This window comes from Neopsephotus bourkii, unplaced genomic scaffold (genome assembly GCF_033783945.1).
Source record: "Neopsephotus bourkii isolate Nb327-2 ecotype Australia unplaced genomic scaffold, CSIRO-AGI_Nbou_v1 NB_1376, whole genome shotgun sequence".
NCBI lineage: Eukaryota > Metazoa > Chordata > Aves > Psittaciformes > Psittacidae > Neopsephotus > Neopsephotus bourkii.
Window position 1 is genome coordinate 5,221,801 of NW_026901855.1, and position 27,484 is coordinate 5,249,284.

Here is a 27,484-nt window from a genome sequence, read left to right on the forward strand (position 1 = left end):
GGGGGGGGAAGAAAGAGACACAACCAGAAACAGTATTTCTGGGGGGTTGGGGTGGAAATAATCATTTATGAGCTATGGTATGGGAATCCCTTGCCCTCTGAAAGGAATGGTTTCTTTGGAACCTAATGAAATGGTCTGTTCAGTTACATTGTTAAAACCACAATTAAAAATTCAAGTACAATAATAAAATTAAGCAAACTACATTCTTACAGCAAGCTGCTACAATAAAATGAAATTAAAACATGCTTTTTGATTTAAAAAAAGGAACACTTGATGCAGCAATAAGAGCACAGTTTGGTATGTTCATGTTTTGACTGGCTTTCCGAAAACTTCACAGGTTATCTTTTTTGAAGACAAAACTTCTTCTCTGAAAAGCATACCACACAATTAGCTTGTAGGAGGCTGTGCAAGTTCAGAAAGCTTCTAACATCCTTCAGAACAAGCTAAGCTTAAGTTATCTTTAAAGTTCTGCTATTCCTTAAAAATAAATAAAACGGATATGCAGCTTCTAGTATATGTATTTGAGTGAAAAAAACCATTAAGATGTATGAAAACAAAGTTTTGTACAAGTAATCTGGGTTCCAGTAGTATAAAAAGGGATCTATAGCTAAAGGCATTTTCTTCCTTTTATTGGTTTGGTTGTGCAGCATGACAGGAATTTTTCTGAAGTCTACTACTTAAGACCTACTGGTAACAATATGGAAAAGGTGAGGGAAAGAATTAACTGGTACAGTACTGATTTCACTGCAGCTGTATAGAAGTGTCAATAGTGGTAAAAAAATAAAGTATCTGCTTTGTTTGGAAGAAAGCAAACACCAATCAGTCTGAGACAGCTTGAAGCCCCAAGCCAAAAATGCACTCTAAATGATGATTCCATTACTTAAGAATGAATTGGAAGAAACATTTAACTTTTCATGAAGCTTGCGCACATAGATGGCTTACCGACAACCATGCAGTTCTAGATACAGCCTACAGGCAGTTTTAGTTATCAGAGAGCACAGGTGTACAAAATCACAGAAAAAAAAACCCTCTTTACAATGTATAGAGTTTTCTACGCACTACTGAGACTATGAATGCACTCGGGGGCAAGTAAATCAGAGAGAATAAAAATCAGAGCAGTCATTATACACCATTAAAATACACTGACTCTGTTAAATAATATTTAAAATTTCATTCTCAAGTAAAAAAAAAAAGTCAGAAATTGTGGTTCAAATGTCTGCTTCTGAAAGTCTTTCCAATTTAGTTAAAATTAACTTCACTGTGGTTTTTCTGCTTTTCCTGAACACCCAATGAAACAGGTTTTTTTCCAAATGGTGAGCCACATGAGCATCCTTCCTCCACACTTTCTGAAGTATAATGCCCATTCCCTCTCCTCATTGAAAAGCAACTGCATTTCCAAAAGCAGAGTTTGCAAGAATAACCTATGCATGACAAAAAGGTGATCACAAAAAGAAGAGAAAGGAAATGGGGGGGAGAAGCAACCTTATTGCTTTTCAGGAAGAAAACAAAACCCCACCTCTGGAGAAGGCAAGTGAAAAAGTGACTACACAAAGTTTACTGCATCCAACTGCTTGCTTTTGTTACCAAGACAGTCTAAAGACACTAACAAAATTTGTGTTCTCAAAGCTGTAAAGCTCTCCATGAAATTACATGCCACCTGGAAACTTCAGAGATATTAACCACTGCAGGTAACTTATCGCTACAATTTTAAGTAAAGCAGATCTTTGATTAACAGAGTTGCAGCCAGGATGTTAGGATTTTTATGCAATTTTCTGTATGACAAATTTAGTCATTCTTGTGGTCTGTTGAATTATTTGTGGATGTCTGGACTATGGATGACATTCCTTCAGCAGGTAAAGGAATGCATTATATTATGTCTACATTTGATTCAAAAGGTCTGTAAAGCCTTTAAAAAAAAGATTACAAAATAAAATCAAATCAATTGGCAGTTAATTAGTTGTTTCAATTCAGTGATGCTGAACCACAACCAAACAGCAAGAATATAACTAACAAGCAATCTGACTTGTGTGAGGGGAGTTGCTTTGTATTTAAAAAACACAGCCCTAAATAAAAGGGATCACATGAAATCAAAATAATTTTGAAATATAAATGATCATTCTACCGCTTTGTAACTGCCAGGAACAACCACCTGTTTATGGGGAACTGAAAACAACAAACAGATATAATAATTAATGAGCATATCAGAATTAAAAATATTTTCCTTATACAAGTTATTTAAAATTTAACACCTTAATTCTTACCCTTCTGTACAAAGCTTGCACACAGTTTAAGTAACATTCTGACCATCCTCACTACCAAAAGGAAGTGTTCAAAGCAAAGATTTGTACACACAATAAGCATTTTCAGATTAATAATCTATCAAAGGGAAGAGTTCCTTCAATCAATGGAAGAAGTATTTTAAAATTGTAAATCAAGGGAAGAATGGAGGGAGGGGGGAAGGGGAACAAAGCCTTACATGCTAAATACCAGCTGTAGGTACCTGTATGTAGAATTGATAATTAAGGTATTCCTAACACACAAAACCAGCTCCCAGACAATGCTATAGCTGCTACAGTCCATGGCTTGCTCAGCTGAAGTAGTGTCTTTGTTGCCACATTTTACCTTTGTTCCAATATTTTTGTTTATTGTTTATTTCCGATGTGCAGATACACATTTGATTAGAGTACACATCCAAGTCTCAACCTTTCCTGCCTTTTTTTTTTTCCTTTTACAGGGAGTTTTTTTGTTTTGTCTTTTAAAACTTTACCATTCTGCATCCCCAATGGCTTTGGAAAATACATAATCTCTTCCATTAAGATTCATGATGCCATCTTTGAGATGAAATTTCCATTTGTTTTTACTTCTGTGAATCTAAAAACAGAAAAAAAAAAAAAATCAAACTATTACTCTGTATCAGATATAAGTAGTAACACCTAAGTAAATTGTAAGGGCAAGAAAAAATGAGAATAACTATCAGATATACATTACTAAATTACTACATATTTCAAAAATCAATTCTGCATTTAACTATGAAAACCAAAAGTTATTTTTTATTACAACAGCCACAAAGCTCCACCTGAAAGCCAGAAATGCCTTTTCAGCCACTGTAACAGAGAGACTCTGAAAGGGTGAAACACTAAGTTTTTATTACTTGGACCTCTTGTGCAAACTTTTCTGTATGAAAGCTAGTTTTTCTAGCATTTCTGCTAGAAAGATAGATAGTTGGCCTATTCATCAGGGGGCAGACTAAATAAAATTAAAAAAACATCAAATGGTTTGGGCTGGAAAGGACCTTAAAGCTCATCAAGTTCCAGCCCCCCTGCCACAGGTAGGGATACCTTCCACTAAACCAGGCTGCTCAAAACCCCATTCAACCTGATCTTGAACACTGACAGGGACGGGACATCCACAACTTCTCTCCCACATGCCATCACCACAGCAGGGAAAAACCCCACCCAGAACCCAATTCTGCTCTTCCTCCCCAGGGAGTCCATATTTGTGAAGCCTGTAACATAATGGATCTTCAGGTTATAATGGGTATTCATGTTGACGAATAAAACAGCAGTTTAATTAATACTCCCTTTACAAAAATAATCCGTCTCAAAGCAACTCTCTTTATGCCTATCCCCAAACTAATACTACCCAACTACAGGAAGCAGGTTGACCAGTGTGCTGAAGGATCAGAGAAGACAAAAGAACAAGAAATAGCCGTAGTCTTGAAGACTTCAGTTGTATTATGCCTACTGAGTAAACATCAATGTGCAGGACTGTGGCCATTTTAGATAATATACAGTCAAGTGCTACTTCATGAGGAAGCCAAGTCAGGAACCCACAAAATACAAAATCCCCTTGGTTCAAGACAACATGCAGGGTTTACATTAGAAAATATCACCAAAACTAACAGCAACTATGTATGACAAGCATTTTCCCATGGGCACCAGAACAGGTAAGACCATAGCCCTCAATCAGTTATTAGCAGCATCATTTGGTCTATGCTCACTTTAAAATAAAAAGTCAGTGGAAACTGAAAATGAAGAAGGAAGGGTCTGGCTTACATACTCTACATGCCCTTCCGAATGGAACTGAACAAAAATCCCCTATCAGAAGCATCTGAGATGCCATGAGGTAAGGAGCAAGGTCCTCAGATGAATAAAGATGGGAAAACAAGGTTAAAAAACACTGTTTCTACAGCGAAATGGGATCATTCCAGAAAAAAAATGTGCTGGCTGGAGTCTGCACTGTTTAAGAATTCACTAATCATATGGAAAATGACAAAACATCACTGACTGTACAGAAGGGCAGTTACTGAACAGCTGCAGAATGATGTTACTGCCCTAACTCGTGTCATGAAACAATGGTGGCATTCAAAGTATATGAAGATAGTTAACAATGGATAAAAAAACAACAATTCCAACTTACATGGATAGAAAAAATGATGGGTTTGAAGTCAACAATTACAAGTCCGGAATGAGATCCCCAAGTTCTAAGACTCCTCCATGGGAACATCAGCTCTGAGTTCAGTGGGGTCAAAAGCATACATGAACTATTGCTGAACATTGCTACACCACTTAATAAATGAAAGGTTCACCTGCATTGTGAGTATCTCTGATCCTCCCCCAACCTTATCTACTTGTATCAAGTAAGATACAAAAGAATAAAACAGATCTGGAGAATTAAAGTAAGAACAATCAAATATTTACACAACTGTAAAAACAGCAACCAAGCAAAGCATAGCTCTGATTTCAAGGAGATGACTGAGGAGGGTTATGATGGTCTGCAATACCATAAAAGGCACCAAGAAAGCAAAGAGGGAACAATCTCCTAAATAAACAAGTAGGAGGTATCATATGAAACTAATGGGATGAAAACTAGGTAATTCTCCACACATCATCTATGAAACTTCTTGTCATAAGAGAAAGATTCAAAACAAATCTAATTAATTTCTGACAAATTAAGGAAAAAATCCCCTGCTGGCCATCTGATACAAAGCCACTGTATCACAGAAGGATGGTAAAATGTTCTACGTGAGCATCACAATCTGCCTGTCTCACTGTTCTAGAGGCACCTACCATCAGCTGATGCTGGACACTAATACAAGAGGGAACTCTGCTAAGAATAACTGAGTTAATCGTGTGTATTTTATAGAGACAAACTGAATTATGATCGTTTGATAAGTGATGAGGGTCCTTTCAAAGTATGTGGTGCTAGAGGTTAATGATGGACAGTTCTCTACAGAGTTCACATTCTTAACTTTTTAAGAGGATGAGGATTTCAAAGTAGTTCCTGATGCTCAAGCTTTAACAGCTCCCAACAAGCTTTTCTGACTGCTACTTTTAGGTTCCTCACTATCCTCACAAACTGCCCTAAAACTAACAGTTTTGGATTACAGTCTTGAGAAGACAGATGGCTGAGATGCAAATACTGATACAACTTTTCTCTATCTTAAATTCTCTGTTGAATGTGATGACAAGTCTACGCAGAGTCTGGACATAAGATCTTCTAAGCAAAGCATTCTTCACAACATAGGAGTTTTTATTGAACAAACTCAAGAGATTTTCTTTCTGCTTTAAAAAGAATCCTTATTCGTTACAGTCCAATTATTCTAGCATAGCAAAATAAAGAAAATCCACACTGAATAATCTTTCTGCATACTACTACCTCACTAAAAAGTTGTTTGAGATCCTCTAGACACATTTAAACCAATTCCAGACATGGTGAATTCTTGCATACTCCAGGACAAATATGTGTGAAAAAATTAGTCATTATAAGCAAGCAAGACAGCTCTGCAGGATTTAAAGCAAGATAAGCAAAAGCATTCCACATGGCAAAGAAAGAACCGTCTCCTCTGATAACTATTCACCATCAGGAAGAGATACTTTTAGTGATCAAGGAAGTTTTCCACAAATGTAAATCATAACTGCTTTTTGCATTCCCCATCACAGCAAATGTACAAACTTCTTACAATAGTTCACTTCTCCTTAGCCCAGAGGACTGACCTTTGCTAAAGGTCACAAAAACACATGATGAAAAAAAAAAGAAAATGCATCCAAATCCTTCTAAGCTTTACTCGCTATCAGGGTTATACACACGTGTCACAGAAACAAACAATAGGCAATTCTGACACGACCATTCACATTATAATCTTTACAGATCTATCTGTACTTAGTAGTCACAAAGATATTTCTTAAAAAATATGACTTGATAGTAAGAAGAACAAAGAGTAGAATCTTTGGATTCTCTTCAGTAGAGTTTACCTTATCATACTGGCACACAACAACATTTTCTGTATCGAACAGTTCTTGTCCTTCCTCATCACTCACATCATCTTCACTGTTAAGAGGCTCCTGAAACACATGCAAAATGTTATGCTGATTAGTAAAATCAAAGTACTTTGATTATTTACATAAGACTACAGTGTTGCACATGAACTATAGGACCTAAAATTCATTTGAGGTGGTGAATATCAGGCTTTCCAGCAGAAGGGCGATGTACATACACTTCATTCCTGCGCTCCATCCTAAGATACCCTTACCAATTTTATTTGGTACGTCAGCGTCCAGGCCAGACTCTGGGCACCACAGCTTTTTACCACCACAACCGCTCCTGCTCTTTTCCTGTAAACGTTCAGGTGACTGCAATTTGTCTTTACAAAAAATTTATCATTACACAGATTTTTACATGCAAAATAACTTCTCCAGACCTAGAATTTATTTTCATGTCCCTTAAAAATTACTTTTCCTTTTTTTTCCCCCTCTTTCTCCGAACACTCTTCCAGAAAAATTTCGGTGTTTTCTTTTTCATTTAATGTAAATACACACATTTCAAAGTTAAAACAACCTCAATAAACGCAGAGCAACTTTTCCGAAGTCTTCCCATGTTTTCCCAAATATGCCAGATAAGTGGAAGAGAATGCTAGTGAAAGAAGAAAAAGTTCCAATTCCTTCCAAATTAAGACTTTAAGTAACTTCAAAAGCTTTAAGGAGCTGGTCCAGTCTTTAAGTAACTGCTGATGAACACAGGTAGCAGAAGTAACAGGAGATCTCTGGCATGCTGATAATAAACTCTTGGCATATTAAAAAAAACTCCACAAGATTGCTACCATTAAGACAGTATTAGAGAATACTTAATATTTAAGCATGACGACCTACACTTAATGAGGCAATTATTACAACATTCAAACTGACATCAGTGCTGACCAATACAGTGAAAAAGAGATGTGAACCCAACCTAAGTTGTAACAGAAAAATTCTATTAGACACCACTGTAGAGGTACTACAGAAAGCCTGACTTAACTCCTTGACAAAAATCAGAATTTTTACATGGACCTACTACATGGGTAACAGAGACTGTGAAATGCTGCATATGCTTCTCATGCTGGCATTTTAAATGGAACCTTAAAATAATTAGAAAGGCTGCAGAGAATTGATTTGACAGTTCAAAATGCATTTTAGGGACAGATTTAAGGAGTACCAAGTTTCCTGTCAAAGACTAAAATAACAGTACTTTCAGCTTATTAGCATTCCCTCCTCAACTTTAAAAAAAGAGTATCTAATTCTTAGGGGACATTTTGGTGCCCCAAAATTTTGGCACACCAAAATTTAGTAAAAGCCACTGGCTCAAGTCCAAACCCAAGAAAATTCAAAGTCTAAATTAAGCACATATTGTTAAAAATGAAACAAGTCATGAAGAATATTCACTCCTGCTCCTATATCCTGATTTCATTAAATTAAGGTCAGGTGTACTTCCAGAAGGTGATTTATAATAAAATTTGAGTTCTCAGGCTTGTTCTAGTGTAACAGAAAGCAGTGGAATACCCAGTGAGATAAAGGTCAGACAACATCTATTTGTTCTGTCACTAAATATATGCTGAACTGTCTATTGGTTCTGAACTAAATATATGCTCTCCTTTCTGTCAGTCTTCATAACACCTTTCTTTTGTATGCACTTATTCCCAAGTGAGTTGATTATTGCTGTTTCCATAATTCCATGGCTGACCTCCCCATAAGATCAGAAATATTACTGCTTAATTTTTTAAAAGGGCATTAAAGACAATTAGCAGTTTTTGCTGCATCCCCCCGCCTTTCCCAGCTGCACTTCAAGGTGCTTTGCTAACACACACAGTTTCTACAACTTCGATATATGAAGAAATTGAAGTAAAAGGATAAAAGTCATATTCTCAAAATTACTGGAATATAAATATGGTATTATTTGAAGCATATAGTTTTCTTTCAAATATTGCAAATAAAGACAAAACAAAACACAAGAATGCTCCAGTCTTCTGAAATAATGTTAAGCTTACCTCTTCAACTTGGCCATCTTCACCCCCATCTTTTTCTTTGTCTTCCTCCTCCTCATCATCATAGTCTTCTTCCTCATCTTCTTCTTCTTCAGATGATGTGTCCCCTGCTCCATCAACTTGGAGAACGAGCGGTGCTTGTGGTTGTGCCTGTTGTTGTTGTGGTTGCTGCTGACCAGCTGCAGGAATCTGTGCTTGAGCTGGTGTAGGGGCAGCCACTGTTGTAGGTATGACTTGTGTTTTATTTCCTGTAAACAGGATCTGCTGAGGCTGAATAATCACTCCTGTCTGCTGGGAAATCCCTCCAGGGATAGGAGCCAAAACCTGATGGAATATCATTGCAAGTGCTGTGGCTGCTACCGTAACAGACTACCACATCACTCACAGAAAACAATTAAAGTATATCAACCTGACTTGCACTAGTTAAAGAAATGAGTTACAAAAATTCCACCTGTTTCAGAGAAGTATTATGTTCAACAATATACCTGCTTTCACTACTTGGTGGTAATTTTCTGCATTTCGCATTGCTGAATCTAAGAAAACCTGCTCTCATTCCATTCCAAAACATTAGCACTACTGTCATACCCGAGTTCCAAGCACAGCAGAGGAATGTTTAAATTCAAGTAAAAGATTATTTTTAAGCCTTCTTTATAAAGCATTTAGCTTTAAACTCTCTACAAATTGTTCTTCACGCTTAAATCGCAGAACTAAGTGACACAGTGCTAAACTCAATGCTTACACAGTCAGGACACACAGCTGAGCTTGTAGCTGAACAAAAATCATCGTAAAACATCCTGTATTCACTACTAAAATAATTAAGGGAGTTGTGTAAGCTTGCTTAGGTACTTTCTTCTATATTTTATGTGACACAGTAATTTTAACTGATAAACACATTTTTAGAAAGATGTAGACTGGGATTATTATATAGTTGTCAACAGGGGATGCACAAAAGAAATTTTAAACTGCAGCCAGTCAGAATTTGACAAGAATAAAAGTGACACTGAAAACACCACTTCAAAACTGTGCATTTTTAAAAAACACTTCTTAGCACAATTCTCTTTTTTTCTTTTTAAATACACCCTTTCTGACTTTGTGCCCTATTACAATTTGCTCACAAAAATGCAACCCTCTAGTAATTACTGCAGTGTTTTTTCTTTCAAGTGTACCTATTGAAATTTATTTTTTTTACCTGCTGTATAACAGGTGCTTGTACTCCACCAGGCTGCATCTGTGGTATGACCTGCTGCTGTAGAACAACTGGTTGCTGTGGTTGAATGATATACTGAGCTCCATTTGCAGTTCTAACTACTTGGAGGATCTGGCCTGTAATAAAATAAATGTCAAACTAATCAACTATAGAAATCACTTTTAGAATGATCATAATTTAGAAGCTTGTTTCCTGGAAGAACAGCAATGATAAATAAAGGAGAGTATTTACATTTCACTTTCATCAGTGAAAAGATACTATGCTGTAGCAGCTGTGTCTGAAACAAATACAGCTGTTTATCATCTGAATAGGATCATGAGGTATGCAATCCAAAAATATATTCACATATGCAGGCCAAAATCTAATCCTTTAACACAGCACAGTACTTTAAATATTAGCTCCCACTTCTCAATATTAATCATGTTTCAAAACATGATTTTACAGACAGAAATACAAATTAACATATACCAAAATAAGAACACAGGTATTCACACCACAAAGCCTCTATCCACTGCTGACGCTGTCATATTTCCAGGGTCCTGTTAGATTATTTCCTTTCCTCACATTATTTCCTCTAATTATCAAACTACAAGAAATTCCTCCACGCATAACTTTATTTGCAATATTATCATGCAGCTGCCTTTTTGAAAAATCTATCCCTACAGCTACTATCCAACTCACCTTTCTGTTCCCATAACATCTGTACTCCATTTTATTATCCTATAGATTTATCATTATATCTTTCCTCATTTCACAAAACACATCTTAGATTCAGATGCCTTTGGAAATGACTTCCACATCTGAAAAGGAAGCGCTAAGATATATTCCAACATTAGTTTTTCACATCTCTGATCAGAAAGATGTGGGAGAAGAAAATAAGTTAAATAATCCTGAATTTGACACAATTCCTTCAAAGACCAATTTTAGTTCTTGTTCTCCCTCCACAGCAAAATGCCAAGCCCTATTTACTGAAATAACTAAGTGTATCTGAAAGAAGAGTCTACCCTAGTCCCTTTATTTAAGAAAACAAACAATAATTATTTGTAACTGATGAAAAAAAATTATGACCGTAACAAAAGTAACAAATGAGAGCCACAGATTACTCTACGCTATGACACAGATGTGCTACCTGAAAAATTGAAAAGATGTTGATTTCTAGAACAGCTACACATATAGATTTTATTTCAACCACATATACATTAAACATTCAAATGTTTAAAGCAGGGAGGTTAAATCCCAGGTGATTGTGAGCAGACTAGATGAATCACCCTTGCCTACCTTCTTGCTTCATGCACTTCTCTAACAAGTGGGGAAACTTGCACAAAATCTAACCCAGACCACAGTTAGGTCAGAACCACAAGGTTCATAAGTCTACCAAGTCAATGCGCTAAAGAGTCCAAGACTAGTGGAGAGACTGCACTGCATTCTAAGCGTGGCTTCACAGGTTCTGACATATATTTTATCAATATATAACAGGGAGTAAAACTATAATTTTTTCCCAAACACCCTCAAAACCATTGATATGAATGTTACAACAGTTACCTGAATTTGTAAGTATCTGCTGAACAGGAGTAACACCAGCAGGGAGAGCCAATGTAGCCGCAGTGGCTGCAGCACTCTGTAATACAACAACAGCTTTTTAACCACAGACATTATTGCCGGTGTTTTATCTCGCTACATGCTGCCTGAAAAGACATACCTTTTTAGTGCTGTTTATAGTGTTTGCACTGTAGTTTCTGCAGCTACTGAAATGCAGGCATTAATCAACTCTACATTGTACTACATATAAAAATTATTTGCCTTCTTCCGTAATAGGAAGACTGAAGTAACAATCACTAAGCTAACACCTTAACGTAGGTCCACATGGTTTCTTGCTTTATCTGCAAGCTCAGATATTTTTTCCTCCTCTGCCAAGTACTCTAACAGAGTACAACACTGCACTGCTCATGTGGCAATTTTACTTACACTTTTGTAAAGCAGCTAAAGGTATGCCTACAAATCTGAAAAAACATACAGTACTGAAGCAGTGACCATGTTCCCGTCTTGTTTTCCCATGGAGCTGTAATCAGGTTTGCACTTTTCTTCATTCTGTAAATGAACTGCATTTCACGTACCACATTAACACAGCTCCTTTGACTGAATATATGCATACAGTGTACTCACTGGTCACAGAATGACTATTTTTTTGCTCTGAAGACAGCTAGTTAGAAGAGGAAGCTGAAGACTCTCAGTGGGTAGTGATTTGAACGTAAAAGGAAACTGAATACCAACACAATTATGGGAGCTCCAAACACAAAAATCTGCATTAAGTCCTTAACTCACAGAGCAAGACAGAATTCTCAATTTCAAGGGTCTAACTTCACCTGCCTATCAAAAAGCCTACTATACAGGAACCAGGGCTGCTCCCTCTTTGCTACAGAAAAGATGTAAATATTTTATTACAGAGTACACGCTTCCTGTTTATAAGACATATGAACTTCCTGTATTGGCTGGTTAACATAACAGTTAAAACTGCCAAAACCAGAGATCACCAAACAAACTGAAAAGTGCTTGTCTGCATCCTCATGTCCCAAACAAAGACAGATGAATAAACTCTCAATACTCTCTGCCTTCCATAACATTCAAGCTCTGTCAGATCCATTCTTATTACCATCTTAAATGTTTCTAAAAAAACCACACATAATAATTCCAGATTGATCCTGTAACTATTTACTGAACAGTAGTCTTCTGTGATATACAATTCATCTACATTTTGACAGCAGAAGAGTTTTAAAATCCGGCATACTCATTTTTCCAATGTCCATCAGTAAGATCTAACTGAATAAGACAAAGTTTAACTGTTGGACTTGGGAAGTTACAAATCACATTGAAATGACTGTAAAACATGTAGGAAAAGGCAAATGTTAATGTGCTCACAGGCTCTGGGTTAAATCACGCTACGCAAGTAACAAAGTTCAGGTTCTTTTCTATATTAAGGTCAGCAGGTAAGGGAGAAGTAAAGCTAAGCAACCTGTTGCAGCTTTGACTAATCACGAAACAAAGTTTCATGTGCTTTTACCATGAAAGTAGTAAGAATATAATGTAAGAATTCCAGTCTTAATACATGTATTTAACTTGTATTAGCTGTTGTCTTCACTTTGCAAACAATTTTTTTAATTAAGCCAGGGCATTTAAAGCAGGATAAGATAACCAAAATAAACCTCTACAGATAGAAACTGCAAGAAAGGGATGGATGATGATACCACTTCATATGCTACTATAAAAATTAGTGAATCAAATTAACATGACAAGACTGATGTGAATTGATAAATAATCTCTGATTTGATACAAGATTATGTTTCAGAGTAGTTAATGATTCTTCCTACATCTAGCCAATACAGTATGCTCGCACTAGTTAATAGTGTTGTGTTGGTAGACGAAGAGCACACCATCATGCAGATTCATACACACAGTACTCCAAATTATGTTTTTAAAAAAAAAAAAAAAAATGGGTTAAGCACATTTAAAGCAGAAGGTCAAGGTAACTCCTAGATTTGTTATCAAAGCTGAAGACCTAGGTTACTGTTCCTGGATTGTCAGTGCAGCAGTAAAACTCAGAAAGATGGCAAGCAGCTATGTAAGTGTGGCCTAAATTACTTTTAAGCACTGATGACTAATACCAGACTTGTTGTTTACTATTTAATCAAAACAACTTACATAATGACAGTGCATGCATATATAAACTTCTGCTTTTCTTACCATGCCTGTCGCATTCATGTGCGGTATAAGCTTGGAATCTGGCACGATAACTTGCTGCTGAGCTGCTAAAACAAACAAACAAAAAAAATAGCATTTCATGAAAACTATGCAGTCTGTCCAAAATAACATCAAAGCCAGAATAACTTAGAAAGAATACCACCCATACATCAGCCAAGCTTTGTAACACAAACGGCTACTGAGCAGTCTCTGCTCTTCATAGAATCATAGAATAGTTAGGGTTGGAAAGCACCTTAAGACCATCTTGTTCTAATCCCCCTGCCACGGGCAGGGACACCCTGCACTAAACCATGTCATGCAAGACTCCATCCAACCTGGCCTTGAATGCTGTCAGGGATGGATCATTCACAACTTCCTTTGGCAACCCATTCCAGTGCCTCATAACCCTCACAGTAACAAACTTCTTCTTTATATCTAACCTAAACTTTAGCAAACTTTTGGTAACTTCAGCTAGGGAAGACACCAAGAGCAGATAACTGCCCTACTCTAGATATTGGTCTAGTCTGAAGTGAGCATCCACATCAACTTCACATAAGCATCACCATGAACTACTCTAGAAAACTATATTCCAAATTAACAATGGTTCAAGAAATATCTGGGAATAAGGCACTTGAGACATTTAACAGACTGCCTACATATTTAAACACACATTATGCCTCAGAAGTCCTTGCTCTGGAGGAATGAAGAGTACTGAGTGTGGAAGAAGGAGCTGCTGCATGCAGAACCCACTGTCTCTCCACACAATTAAGGCAGCATTGTGCACAAGGAAGCACAGCAAGACATTACTAAGTTTTATTCTGAAGACAGTATACAGCAGCAGCTCTGAGAAGCTGGCAATTCTGCCTTCACAGATTTTATTTCAAGGGCTTCAGTTACCTATTCAAACCCCAAGTAAAGCAACATTTAGAATCTATTTCTGAAAGGTATTAGTGGAATGTTGATAAACTTGCTGACATCCAGTATCGGAGTTCTCCAAAAGCATCAATTCACTGTGGCTAATTCTTAAAATTGACTTAAGCAAGATGAAAAATATGTTAACAGAATGCAGCAGTTGGCCTGAGTTACATCTAATCAGCATAATCTTATGATCTAATGTAGCAGAAGCAGATGAAGTATAATCAACCACCTGTCCCACCCAGAAAAAAATACAAAATAGTTTTATGTGCTAAATGGAATAGAAAGCTTAACTATACAAATAACCTGCTGATAATCTAGAAGTGCAAAAGCGTCCTAGTGTGTGGAACAAGCAGGTTACCAGTGCTAATACAGTGGCAGCAAACTGGAAAATGACAGAACAATTTGAACAAACTAATCATCAACAAGGTATTCTCCATCCAATCCTATAAAGCAAGGACATTTAAGAATACTGAGTTTCTGGAACAGATCTGGGAGAGGGAAGGCCCACAACCCTTCACCAAGACCTGAGGCCATCTCTCCAACTTTCAGAAAATCCAGGGAGGGTAAAAGAGCCCCAGGACATCTTGTGATCCTGTGCCAGGACCACACACAGGAAAACAGGAATCACCTTTCCAGTTGTCCTGATCTCTCTGGGACCGCAACAGGTCATGCAAAGAACTACTACACCATCTCCCCCATGGAACAGAGAAGTCAAGTAATTCAGAAAACTGCATGTCTATGATTAAAGGGTTTTGATATTCTAATTCCATTTAGCCTCCACACTGTCATTTGGTTACAAGCCACAACATAGGGCAACAATAAATCAGTTTTAAGCGTATTACTACAGGCAGGATCTTTTCTACCCTAAGACACATATGGGAAGACATGGATCTCCCTATTAGCAGAATCACAGCTGTTCCACTAAGGCACCACTAGAGGTCTTGGTAAGCAGACTTTCCCAGTTCCACTGACTGGAATTTAAACCAAAACACTCGGGTTATTTGAAGCCACGTGTATTTAGGGCTCTTAATCTCAAAATTAGTCGAAACTGAGATATGTCCAGCCAAAATACAAGGTATTGTAAGATAGGTAGAAAGGTAAAAAACACCCAAACAACCCAAGCACCAAACAAAAAACCAACCAAACAAAAAAAACCCACCCCAACAACAGGTTCTTGCCACACTAGTTCTCATCCCTTTTGAACATACAGTGGTTGGGTTTGGGGGTAGAGACAGCTGAGGAACCAGCTCATAGTTATCTTTTGTACCTATAACACAGAGGTTCTGATCCATGAAACCTGATAAAATGACTGAAGTCTGTGACTATGACAGATACATATTTTACGCCACAATTTTAGTAGCACATTGAAAACTCAAGCATTTTGTAGGAGGCAGATTTGTTTACACAGCATATGTGCAGTAAAATCCAGCAGTATTTATCTTAGTTTTCAAATGAAATTGTAACTGGTAAAAATGTTTCCCTTAAATTAACGTCTCCCTTAAACTAACAGAGAATATACAAGGCAATGATTATAAGAAACAATACTGTGAATGGCTAGCTAAAATATACTTACACAGTACGCAATCTTCCAAGACCAGAAAACCACCCAGCCATTATGCTTTTTACTCAAAACTTATTCTAGCAGGAAAAACCATCTTCCAAACAGACTCTTATACAAGTATTTTTCACATCCCAGCATCCACTTACAGTAAACAGTATGGGGGTTTTAAACTAATTTGCTCCCAATCACACTAATACCTCAGGACTAAATTGTCAACTCCATATGTGTACCAGCTTGAAATCACAGAGCTGCTAATGAATCTTTGACAAAATCTGGAAGTCACGCACTCTGAGAACATAACTGACATAGCAGAAGACTGAAAGAAAAAATTCGCTTTTCCAAAATCTCCTGAAGAATACGGCTAACAGAAATACCAAGTTGCTGTCACCAAGCCAGCTCTCTTGATCCACTAAACAGACCCAAGTAGAGACAAAGTTAACATCAAAACACAAAAGTTATCCGTCAGATAAACATCCTGCCCTATATTTAGAACATACTAAGGAGCTGGTCTAACTTTAGAGCCTTTTGCCAGAGAGGTTAGAGAGAAGTCTGACCTTGCTGAGATGCTGGAATAAGGACCTGTTGTGGCTGAGACTGCTGCTGCACAGTCTGCTGTGGCTGAGGTTGTGTGTGATGATGGTGGTGATGATGCTGCTGTTGCTGCTGCTGTTGCTGCTGCTGCACCTGCAACAAAAGTTGCTGTTCTTCTGAATGGAAGCCATCTACAGCCTTGGACTGCATCAATTTGTTCTCCCACAGCTGGTTTGGAAAAGGAAAGAGAAATCTCCGTGTACCGTTTTTACTCAACAAGATTTTTAACAATATAAAGACAGTATTACAAAACTGAATTTTCAGAGTTTATCTTGTGCTGCTTACTTAGCCCAGAAAGCCCTCAGGAAAATACAGACTGAAGAAAAAACTCCAGACAGGTAATGCTTTAAAAAGAGGAACTAAATATCCCGTAAGAACTGTCAGTCCAAGCTTAAGTTTTAACATTCTTTATTTATCCAATTGCGAAAGATTTGTAATAGCCCTAACTGAAGCATGAATAGACTGGTAATTTTAGACTGGTAATTTTAAAGTAGCCTTCAAGTTTTCATTTCTCTACCTTCTCCCTTTCTTACCTCTTAAATCACAAAAACAGTTCTATATGTTCTTGTTTCCTCAAGCCATTTCTTCTTGGAACTCCTCAATAAAAGCTGCTCAAAGACTACTGCCTTACAACACAGTTCAACAGAAACTATCAGTATACCTAAGATAATACCTCTGTATAAGCATTTACATCGTTTCTATCACAATACCAAATTCAGCTTCTCCAGCCCTTCAGTTCTTGATACCAGCTGACATATCTCTGAAGAAAAAGCAGCTCTTATAAACAGACAGCAACACAAGTACTCCATAATACAACAGAGTCAAAAAGACTACAAACAAATAAGGCTCCTGTTGTGGTTTAAGCCCAGCTGGTAACTCAGAACCATGCAGCCTCTCACTCACTCCCCGCAACTTCTTCCTCCCCCTGCTCCTGGAGGGATAGGGAGGAGAATCAAAAGAATGTAACTCCCACGGGTTGATCAGGAACGAAGGTATAACACAAAACTACTACTGCTACCATCAGTAATGATAAGGGAAATAACAGGGGGAGAGAATTCAACCATTCACGACCTGCCAACCGACACCCAGCAGTGATCTTCCAGGTAACTGCCACCAATTTATATACTGCGCATGACATGCTGTGGTATGGAATACCCCTTTGGCTAGTTTGGGTCAGGTGTCCTGCCTCTGCTTCCTCCCAACTTCTCCTCCTCTCTGGCAGAGCATGACACTCAGAAAGTCCTTGGTCAGGGCAAACATTACTGAGCTACAACTAAGAACACTGGTGTTACCAGCATTGTTCCCAGGCTGAAAGTCAAAAACACAGCACTGCACCAGCTCCTAAGGAGAAAAATGACTGCTACTGCTGAATCCATGACAGCTCCCTAAGCCTTCCTCTTCAATACATTGTTTTCTTCTCAGTTCCTCCCTCTTTCAGCCTGTTCTGACATCACTTGCAGAACACGCCTGTGACACAGACACCACAATGCTTTTCTTACAGTGCTCACTTCATTATCCCCCAAGCAAGATCATGGTTTCATGGAAAAATTCTTTACCTGCTTTTGTCTAGTCAAACTCAACATTCCTTTCCCACTCCATCCATTTTTTAATACTTCAAAAATACTGAGACACAGGATGTCCTGCTTTCTGATGAAGTCCTTATTCAACAACTGAGATAAGTGGGCACCCAATTTCCCAGCTTCTTTTCACTTTATTTCTTTCCCTTTTTTTCTTTTCTCTTGCCTTTTGAAGGGCTTCTTTTACTCAGGAAGAACATGAAGAAAGCTGTAGTAGACCCATTAGAGCTCAGTTCAACATCCTCCCCTTCCTTTAAATCCTTGATAACAGCTCAAACCCACTGTATGTAAAACAATTCTGAATCTGCGATTTCTGGAAAAGCATGACACACACAGTGCAATTTATTATGTACCACCCTCCAGAAACAATACTTCAAGCCACAAACCATACATGCAAAAATCTGACAATGCAACTCCCCACCTTCAGAAAGACAAAAACCTCAAGCAGAGCAGGCGTTTTATTTACCCTGCAGAAAAACCTTAAGAATTGTCTGCCTCGAAAATAAGACATATTCTCTGCTCCTCCCCCCCCCCCCCTTTTTTTTTTTAAGATACAACATTTTGGGGACACAAAAAACACTGAATTTGGATGCCTGCTGCTAGTTTATATCTAAAGTTCAACATGACAGGGAAAATAAACAAGGTGAGCAGATCTCTCTATACAGCAGTGTAGTTCAAATTATACAGGGCTACAGATACGCAGATTAATGCAATGCTTCACTAACTTAAAATTAGAATTTTTACTGTGTACAACAGTAGCAGAGCCAAAAAACCAACTGCTGCATCAGTCTATTAAAAAAACCTTTTAAGCTGCAACTTACTGTTTTGAGTTCCATAAGAACTTGTTCATCCACTCCTTCATCCAGGAAAACTTCTCTGACATCATTGATGACATCTTCAATTACAGACCTGTACAATTTAGGCTTAAAAAAAAAAAAAAAGGTAACTGATCAGAACTGTTTTGAAAGAAACTTATGACTATAACATTAAAATAAGATATCATTTCCCCCCCCCTGCCCCAAACACCACTCTGAAAACTCTATTACAAAATACACTGCATGTTTCTGAGTAACTAAAATATCCAAGGAGGCACAAATCAGCAAGAATAGCTCAAATGAGGTGAAAAGGTTAAGGGAATGTTTGCTACCTTTCGTGACATAACTACAGCATGAGTTTTCAAGCACTGAGGAGTGTAACTCAAAACAGAGAAAAGGAGATTGTTTTCCATCCATTTTGTTACCTGCTCACCAATGTACATAGTGGTATTCAAAAATATTTGCACGTGTGCAAAATATTAATCTCAAAAAATGTTAAAAATTCAAAAGGATATTAGACAAATACAGACAAAAGAAATTTGTCAGTGCTTGCTAGCTCAACGGGAACTATACATGGCTCAGAATGTTCTCAAGCTGAAAAACACTGAAGATTCAAAAAACTGGAAGTATTCATGTGAATCTCCTTCCTTCGGCATCTGTTTATAAAACTACTGAAGAAACTATATAGGGCTAGACAGACTTCTGTTTTCCATCAGTACTTACATTTTTACATTAGAAATTTTTCAGAGAGACTATTCCATTATGCGGATTTTGGGCCTACACTGCCAATGGTGAATTGAATTGTCAATTTACTTAAGGTTGCCAAGAAGAACTGTGGAGTTTCCACTGCTAAAGATACCCAAAAGCCATCTGAACATGGTTGTGGGCAATCAACTGTAGGCGGCCCTGCTTACGCACAGATGATGCAAGATGACCTCCAGAAGTTCCTTCCAACCTCAACCATTCTGTGAATTTTAAAATGCAGGTACAGTTTTAAGAGAATATACATACTTAACCTGATCAATTAAAGCACAAAATTTAATTCACAAGACCAGAAGAAAATAGTACTATACACGTTCTGTACCTTTTAAACAGTACGGCTTGGACGTCTCTCATACATGTTAACCTCAACAGTATTTTGGTTGGGTTTAAATATCCATGCTATGTCATGCTGCAAGACAGCACTATAAGCTCTAAATTAGGGTTGATGAATCTGCAGCCTGTGAACCATATATGTCACTGACCAACACTTGCTTAGAATGGGGGTAGGCCATTTTTAAGCTCATCTGGAAGTAGCTACAACTTTCTGTAAGCTGACCTCTTCCTCTATAAAGTTCCATAACATCCTGAAGGAACAAATCCCAAATGATGTCACACACAAGATATGCCGTCTATATGCAAAACAATCACTCTCTGCTTGTGCAGTAGGTTTGGCACCCCAGGAGGGCTGTGTCTCAAATACACACATAGAAACCCTCCACCAAGCACATGCTGGAACTACAGGAGTGCTGGAACTATGCAGATTTACTGCACACACTTGAAACATGTATTGTATGCATACACAGTTGTCTGATGCCTCCCAGAACTGTTGGATTTGCTACATATATTCTAAAGATTATATTGCACATGTTAGGGAAATTGTTATGCCTATGTTATGGAATAATGGAGGGGGAATAACATCACATGATGTACTAGTCTGGGAAAAAGCTGAGTGGCCAATAAGCACAAAAAAAAAGTTGAGTATCTTCGCGTTAAAATGGTAAAAAAAGAAAAAAACAACCAAAAAAAGCCCACCACAACAATAACCAAACAACATAAAGGAATGCATTGATATTAGATGGGGATAAATTAACCTATTTGGAAGCCTGGAACTTAAAAAACTAAGCAGTCTGATAGCTGTATAGTGCATTATGTCCTTAGAATTTAAAACAAGCTCGCACTGGGACATAGTCAAGTGACTTTTCTTACGAGAAAAACCAAACAAACTAACATTTAGAAAAACCAGTAATAATACATAACCAGTAACAAGCCACTCTGTGTTACTGATCCCATATCAGTATTTTGGCAAGTGACATGCTATCAGCAACCTTTTTTTTTTTTTTTTATTTCATCAGTTTGCCACTTGCCACTTTTCAGCTTTAAAACATGCTGCTGCAAATCAAGTAACTGAAGTGTTAGAATTCATCCTTTTGTTACCTGTCTCACAAAAAATTCTAGCCCTAAGCAACAGTAAGTCTGCCATCTTTGAAAACTACGCTTACAGCACCTATGTTGAAAACTTAACTTCTTCAAAAGAAAAAAAACGTGCCAGACTACTTGCATACTTTTCTGTTTCAAAACAATACAGCATGCTCATGTTATCCAGGCTTCAAGTACAGAATTAATTATGTTTATAGAGACACTTAAAACAGACTTTCAAAGCCTATTTGAGTGCTATCATTTTAAATCTGCAGTTACTTAAAAATACCAAGCATCATTACCAAGATTATTTTTCCGCTTGGATTTAATTCACAGCAGATGCAAAAAGCCATTTTACTTAATGATATTAAGTCCTATTATTTATATAATGAAACAAAGCACATAAAGCTTAAACGATTAAACTAGCACAGAAATGCTACTTAACTTATTCCATATATTGTTCCTTATTGTATCAAAAGCATCTGCTGCTTAATGCCAAAACCACATTCTGCAAATAGACATGCTTAACCTCTGGCATGTGATTTGCTTTACTTCAGTCAAGAGAACTACCTGCATGTCTGAAATTACAATCAAAATTCCTGCAGGATGGAGACTTCATTTTCTCCTTCAATCTTCCTTTCTTTAAACCCTCTATTAGGTCCACTTTCCTAACAAAGCAGATTTTACACAAGCAAATTCTAAGAATTTCCCCCAGCAGTTACCTTCTCCTGTCTCCATAGTCAGGCATTCGTGTAATGTTTATTCATTACAAAGCCTCCTCAGTCTATAAAGCCATAGGAAAAAGTATCAACATTCATGTTGATATTTGTACAACAAACTGACCCTACAGTCCAAAAGTCTGCTTGGGAATGTTCCCTTCTTTTCCTGCTTAGTGAGGGGGAAAAAAACCCCACCCAAATGTAAGCTGGATGCTGGTTTCCGGTGTCCACCATTAGTGTAGCAAGAGAGCAGAAAGACAGGTTAAGAGCATAAGAGGTTCATTGTGCCATTGACACGGCATCCTTTTGCACAACTTCCAACAGCCCAAGCAAGCAGCTAAGCCCCCAAAAAGACAACGGCACCACAGGGGTGCAGTGACCCTAGTGCAGTGCTTAACAAACCCACCAGCAGTTTGCACATGCATGTGTCTCTCCACAGGAGCCACACAGTGCACTGGATATAAAGAAGGGTCAGAATTTTTGGATGCTGCTCTAATCACACAGTATCCCAATATATGATACAGTCATGGCTGTATACTTAGAAAGGAAGGAACAGAGAAGAAAACATCTTCACACTTTTTACACAATACTCAGAAAAATCCTGTTCGGTTGAAAATATTCCCTTCCATGCAGTTCTACTGAACATACAGCCCAGGTGGATGCAACACCTTTCACAGAGGGAGCAGCAATGCCTTCAAGAGCCATCCATAGTGGAATTTTGAAAAATATCACAGGATGCTCTTTTCTTACTTCAACAGAGGTGAATCCAGTAACATTACAAAACAGCCTTGAGCCCCAGTCTTGAAAAGGAAGCACACCGTACGGTTTTAGATATGCACTAAATGTTGGCTTTAAGCATTATTTATATGATGTTCAAGCTGTTTATACAAACCACCTAATACTGGAATTGAATGACAGAATTATTTTCATATATTGCTTACTCATAAAAAAAGAAACATGGTAACACAATTACTGAACAGGTGTGAAGATGGGACAGCAGGTGAGTTAAGCTTTTCAATAAATTTCAGTCAGCAAAAGCAATGAAAACATAATGGAAACTTTAAAGATTGCTATTAAAATAATCATGCGTTCATCTGGTTTATATTAAAGTGCCTCCCTCATAAAAAGTACATGGCTGTAAATTTCAAGCTCTTTTAAGAGCAAAATACTGAAATCACTCTTCAATAAACACTATTCCAAACACTTACTATAGATTAAAGACAACAATTAAAATTCCTGATTTATTAGATACAATCACAAACACACAGAAAAGATCTGAAATCTAGTACTTCCCCCTCCGGGAACACAAGGGAATAATTATATTTCACTTTCTCTGTGTATCTTGTAAAGAAAATGCCAAGTATGGTGAGACTGCTACACACGCACACGCTCCAAATCCAAGGAGCAACCAGCAAGCTATTTTAAGAAATGCCACATGCCTTTGGGGGCTTACACTTCCTACACTCCTCCAGTTCAAGACTACAAAAACTGCATCTCTTTGTAATTATTATCACAACACTTGGGATTTCAGCAATAACCAACACATTATGGAGAGATATACCATGGCATGCTTTGTGCACTTGACAGTAGTTTGGTTGCTTCTGCAGTTATCCCTGAAATACCACTAATCATTCTCCTATCTGTGCAGTCACAGATGGAAACTAGCTACATGACTGTTAAAGGAGCACACTGTAAAGTTTTAGTCACAATTACATCAAAGATGTGCATAGTAAGACTGTAAGCATTAAAATATTTATATCTTGCCATGAACTTTCACAAGTAAATTACCTTTGTCACCTACAGAATGTTATCCTGCATATAACTTAACATCTTGTATTTGTCCTTTATTAGGAAAAGCAGATTTCTAGCAATTCAGACTTGATCAGATGCTGACATAGTACTGCTGCCACATTAGACTCAAAGTCTAGCTTCCTAAAATTATCACCTGGTTTCAGTATTTCAAAATGTTCCTATTCATCTTTGGTAAGCCTAAGGTAAACACTGTGATCCCTGCTATGGAATGAAACTCAAATGTGACAAAGCTGACCATGCAACTGCATAGTTTTACTACTTAATTCAAAATCAAACTAACACATACCTACTATTTGAAGCACGTCTGGTTTAAGCTTGGATTTTGCTATTCCAAACTCAATGCTCAAACAGACACCTTCCAAGAGAACTTTACAGAAGTTATGACAGCACAGAAATACAGCCAAGAGAAAGCAAGTCCTAGTAAATTGCTGAATGGAAGATATTTACAATACTCTGTAGATTATTCAATATGTATATTTTGCTTAGTACTAACTTGGCCGAAAAACAAGCCCTTCAATTTAGTGTATGAAAAAAATCCTTTTCTTGTAATAAAAAAAAGCCAGCGATTTATAACAAAAGGACGTCTAACAGATTCAGATCGCACACATTCAACATGCATCCTACTGAGTAACTGCCTTGCATAATGGCTGACTACTTTCCTAACATGTCCTGATAAAAAACGTGATGAAGTAGCAAAGCAACGCTGCTGCTTCGCAATCGCATGACCTGAACTCACAGGCAAGTCTCTAAAATTTCAGATTTGAAAACTATGCTGCTTTCCATTCTTTTTTGTATACTGTTTTGCAGAATACCAAATATTGCAGGTAAAATAAATACTAGTGAAAATTCTAAAACCCTTGCCCTGCCTAGACTGTAATAAAAATATTTGTACACTTTAGTCAGCAGAAATACACAGAAATCACTGAGTACTATCTGTGGCCACTGACCCACAGACTGAACTTTAATATTAAATATAACTTGTAGGGCAACAACTGTAGTCAGACCTTGGCAAAACGCCATAAAGTAAGGACCACATCTCTCTTTGATGCGCTGAGTAAGGGCCGTTTAAAATCTTTTTCCCACCCAGCAAAAAAAAAAAAAAAAAAATACTTCGAACAGCTTATGGGGGCACTGCCATGTGTGCCACCAATATGCTGGGGACAAAGAACAAAAAAATAGAAAAGGTACAAAAAAAAAAGGAAAAAGACGTAAAAAAGGCAAACCGTTTCAAATGCACGAGAGGGTGAAAACTGTCTTTGTGCAATGCATAAAAGCAAAGCAAAGCCCATTTACACCGGCCAGGGCCGGCAGAAAGCATCACCGCTCCGCAAGCCGGTGGCGACGGGGACGGGCGGCATAGACGGAAGGGAAACCCGGCGAGAGCCCGACCGGGATGCGACAGACCGGCCACCCGCCTTCCAGCCTCCACCGCGGACGCATGCACCTCCCAACCCGCGCTCCGCGGTTCGCTCCCTATTTAAAGGCTGATGTGGTGTTTAAATGGAGAGGCGGTGACGTGGGGCTGGAAAGCACCTTCCCATCCGAGCAGAGTCTATATTAGAGAGCGGCAAAGCTCTATATAAACAGGGCAGCCACAGGGAGGAGGAACACAAGGAGCAGGGAGGCAGAAAAGCAGGGGGAAGCCATGATGGATCTGAGAGCCACAGACAAGGGGGCCGAGCCCGCCGACAGGACGCCGGGTTTGTCTCCTCCTGTGCTTCGGGGCGGGGGTCGCGGCCGGGGGCACACCAGGGGGAGCGGAGCGCGGCGGCCGTGGCCGGAGCCCGCGGAGGGCTGTGTGACTGCTTGTTGCAAACCTCCGTGAGCACAAGTGCAGCAGCTAGCCACCCGCCACGGTGCAGAAAGCACGAGAAGGGAACGGGGAAAGGGGATTTTTTTTTTTCTTTTTTTTTTTTTTCAAATAAATACTGCCTCGCTCCTCGACGGAGGGAAGTTGAGGGCTTTCGATCCGGCTGGGTTGGGATAAGTGCTTTACAACCATCGTCTCCTTGTTACAAAGCAACATAAAATGGCTCCAGCGGAGCCCGGGCGGGCTTCACCGACACCACAAAACCGAAACCTGGCTTGGGCGCCCCTTCCCTTCGCCTCGGGACAGCGGCGGACCGGGCGGCAGCGCCCGCGCTCTCCCGCCGCCCGCTCCGGCTCTCGCCCCTTCCCCTGGCGGCTTTCTCCAGCGGCAGCGCCGGCGCCCCCCCCCTGCCCTGCCCTTTCCCTCCCACCGGACCCCCGGCCCGCGGGCGGCGGCCCGACCCTGGCCTCCCCCACGGGGCCGCCCTGCCGCCCCCAAGCCGCCGCCCCGCGCCCCCGCCGCCCACAGCCCGCCACCCGCGGCTCCGCTTTCTCTCTTCCGCCGAGGCGGCCGGCGCCGGGCGCCACAAGTTGTCTCGCCGCCTCGGGGGCGAGGCTGCTTCGCGTCCCCCCCCCGGAGCCCCTTCCCGCCAGGGGCCGGGACCGCTCGAGGCGGGCGGGCGGCGGGAGGGAAGGGAGTGCGGGGGAGGGGGGCGGCGGGCCCGGCAGGCCACACTGGCCACCTCCGCCCGCGCTGCCCCCGGGGCCCCCCTCGCCCCCCGACCCGGTCCTTACCACGGGGTTTGTGTTAGTCGAGCTCGCCATGTCCCGAGCCCCCCGGGACGCCCCCAACCGCGGGGGGGGGAGTCGCCCCTAAAACAATAAACCTGCCTGGCTGCGTCCCCCCCAGATCCCGCGCGTCCCCGGCTCACGGGCTGCCCCGCGGCCTGGCCCGGCCTTTCTCGCCGGCCCTGGGGCTGCAGCCGCCGCCGCCAGCCGCCCGCTCTGCCCGCTTCGCCCCTTTATATAGCGAGAGCTGAGCAGCTGCGCGAGCGGCCAGGGCGAGAGGGGGACGCGGGCGGGGGGAAAGGAGGGGGGCGAGGCACCGCGAGAGCTGCGTGCGAGACCTCTCTTCGCAAGAAGTCGTCACGTGAGGTGCCCGCCCAGCCGCCATGACAGCTACCGAGGCGGAAGTAGCAGCAGGGCGTACTGCTGCTGGATCCTTCGCGGCCGGCTCTACCGAGGCGGAAGCGCTTGGTACCGCCCCGCGTGAGCCCCGCCTCTTCTGCGCCTGGCGTAACGGCGCCCGCTGAGGGGGCTGTTCAGTCTGCCGCCGCTAAGCTGAGCTTGTGCGCGGTCGGGAGGGGCTGTGGAGGGACAAGAGGAGGGGATCGCAACCGGAGATAGTAACTCGCCCCGGCTGAGTCCCTGGGATATACTTACTCCACGGCAGTCGAAACCTGCAGCCGTCTGCTTCAGGACAGAAATGTTATCTTCCTGGCCTACAAGAAGGGGGTGTTAAGCCCTACCTGGTCCGGTGGGCGCTGGTGCCTTCTCTCACATCCACTGTCTTCATGGCGTTTGTCTATGGCAGCCTGTGAGCAGCATGTAATACAGAAGTATCTTTTCAACCATTATTCCATTAAAATTAATTTAACCACTGCCACTTGGTCCTTAGCACTACTTTTGAATTCCACTCATCCTTTAGGTCTCCACCATTCACTTGGGTAAGTTCCTCTCAAGCATAATTGACGGCAGTGAATTCTGATGGGGCATACTCAAGGGATAGCAGGGAGAACATATCTTCAACATGTAATGTGGTGCAGACTACAGTTGTTTTGTTACCTTCAGCCTGCAGTCCTGCCTATTAATTAGCCCAAGTAACAAGTTCAGGAGTTCCTGCCTGTTCCCTTTTGGCAGGAAGGATTTGTTAATGGGTAGAGGAGACCTGTCTCTCCCATTTCTCCAAATCCTTAATTTCATCAGGAACAAACACTCCCCTTCTGGAGTTCAGACTTTTCTAGAGGGTTGTGACTGGTTTGCCATGGGCCAGCTAACAAAGCCACTGTTCACTGTGCACACTGCTGGAGCTCCAGATAACAAATCTAAAAGTTTCAGCAGACTACAGAAGCCTTACCCAGAAGGTAAGACCTGTGTGCATAGCCCTGTCAGTTTCTTGGATATTAATATCAAGTTACAATGCAGCACTGCAAACCCCAAGTGCCTCTAAAGAATATTGTTGCAAACAAAATCAAGACCTCACAAG

The 27,484-nt window shown here is 40.0% G+C and overlaps 1 protein-coding gene across 2 annotated transcripts; it reads right to left on the reverse strand.

Annotated features, from left to right (window-relative positions):
• Positions 1-608: 608 nt before the first annotated feature.
• GTF2A1 (general transcription factor IIA subunit 1) lies at positions 609-26,374 on the reverse strand. Of its 2 annotated transcripts, none has more exons than XM_061367553.1 (9): positions 26,014-26,374; positions 18,707-18,808; positions 16,272-16,476; positions 13,242-13,303; positions 11,046-11,121; positions 9,486-9,619; positions 8,300-8,620; positions 6,255-6,344; positions 609-2,871 (listed from the first exon to the last, which is right to left on the reverse strand). In XM_061367553.1, exons 1-9 carry the CDS (start codon positions 26,041-26,043, stop codon positions 2,764-2,766), a joined length of 1,128 nt encoding a protein of 375 aa, XP_061223537.1. In that variant the 5' UTR covers positions 26,044-26,374; the 3' UTR covers positions 609-2,763. The 2 variants fall into 2 exon arrangements, with proteins under 2 accessions (XP_061223537.1, XP_061223536.1); XM_061367552.1 differs by having other exon boundaries at positions 13,242-13,306.
• Positions 26,375-27,484: the final 1,110 nt, after the last annotated feature.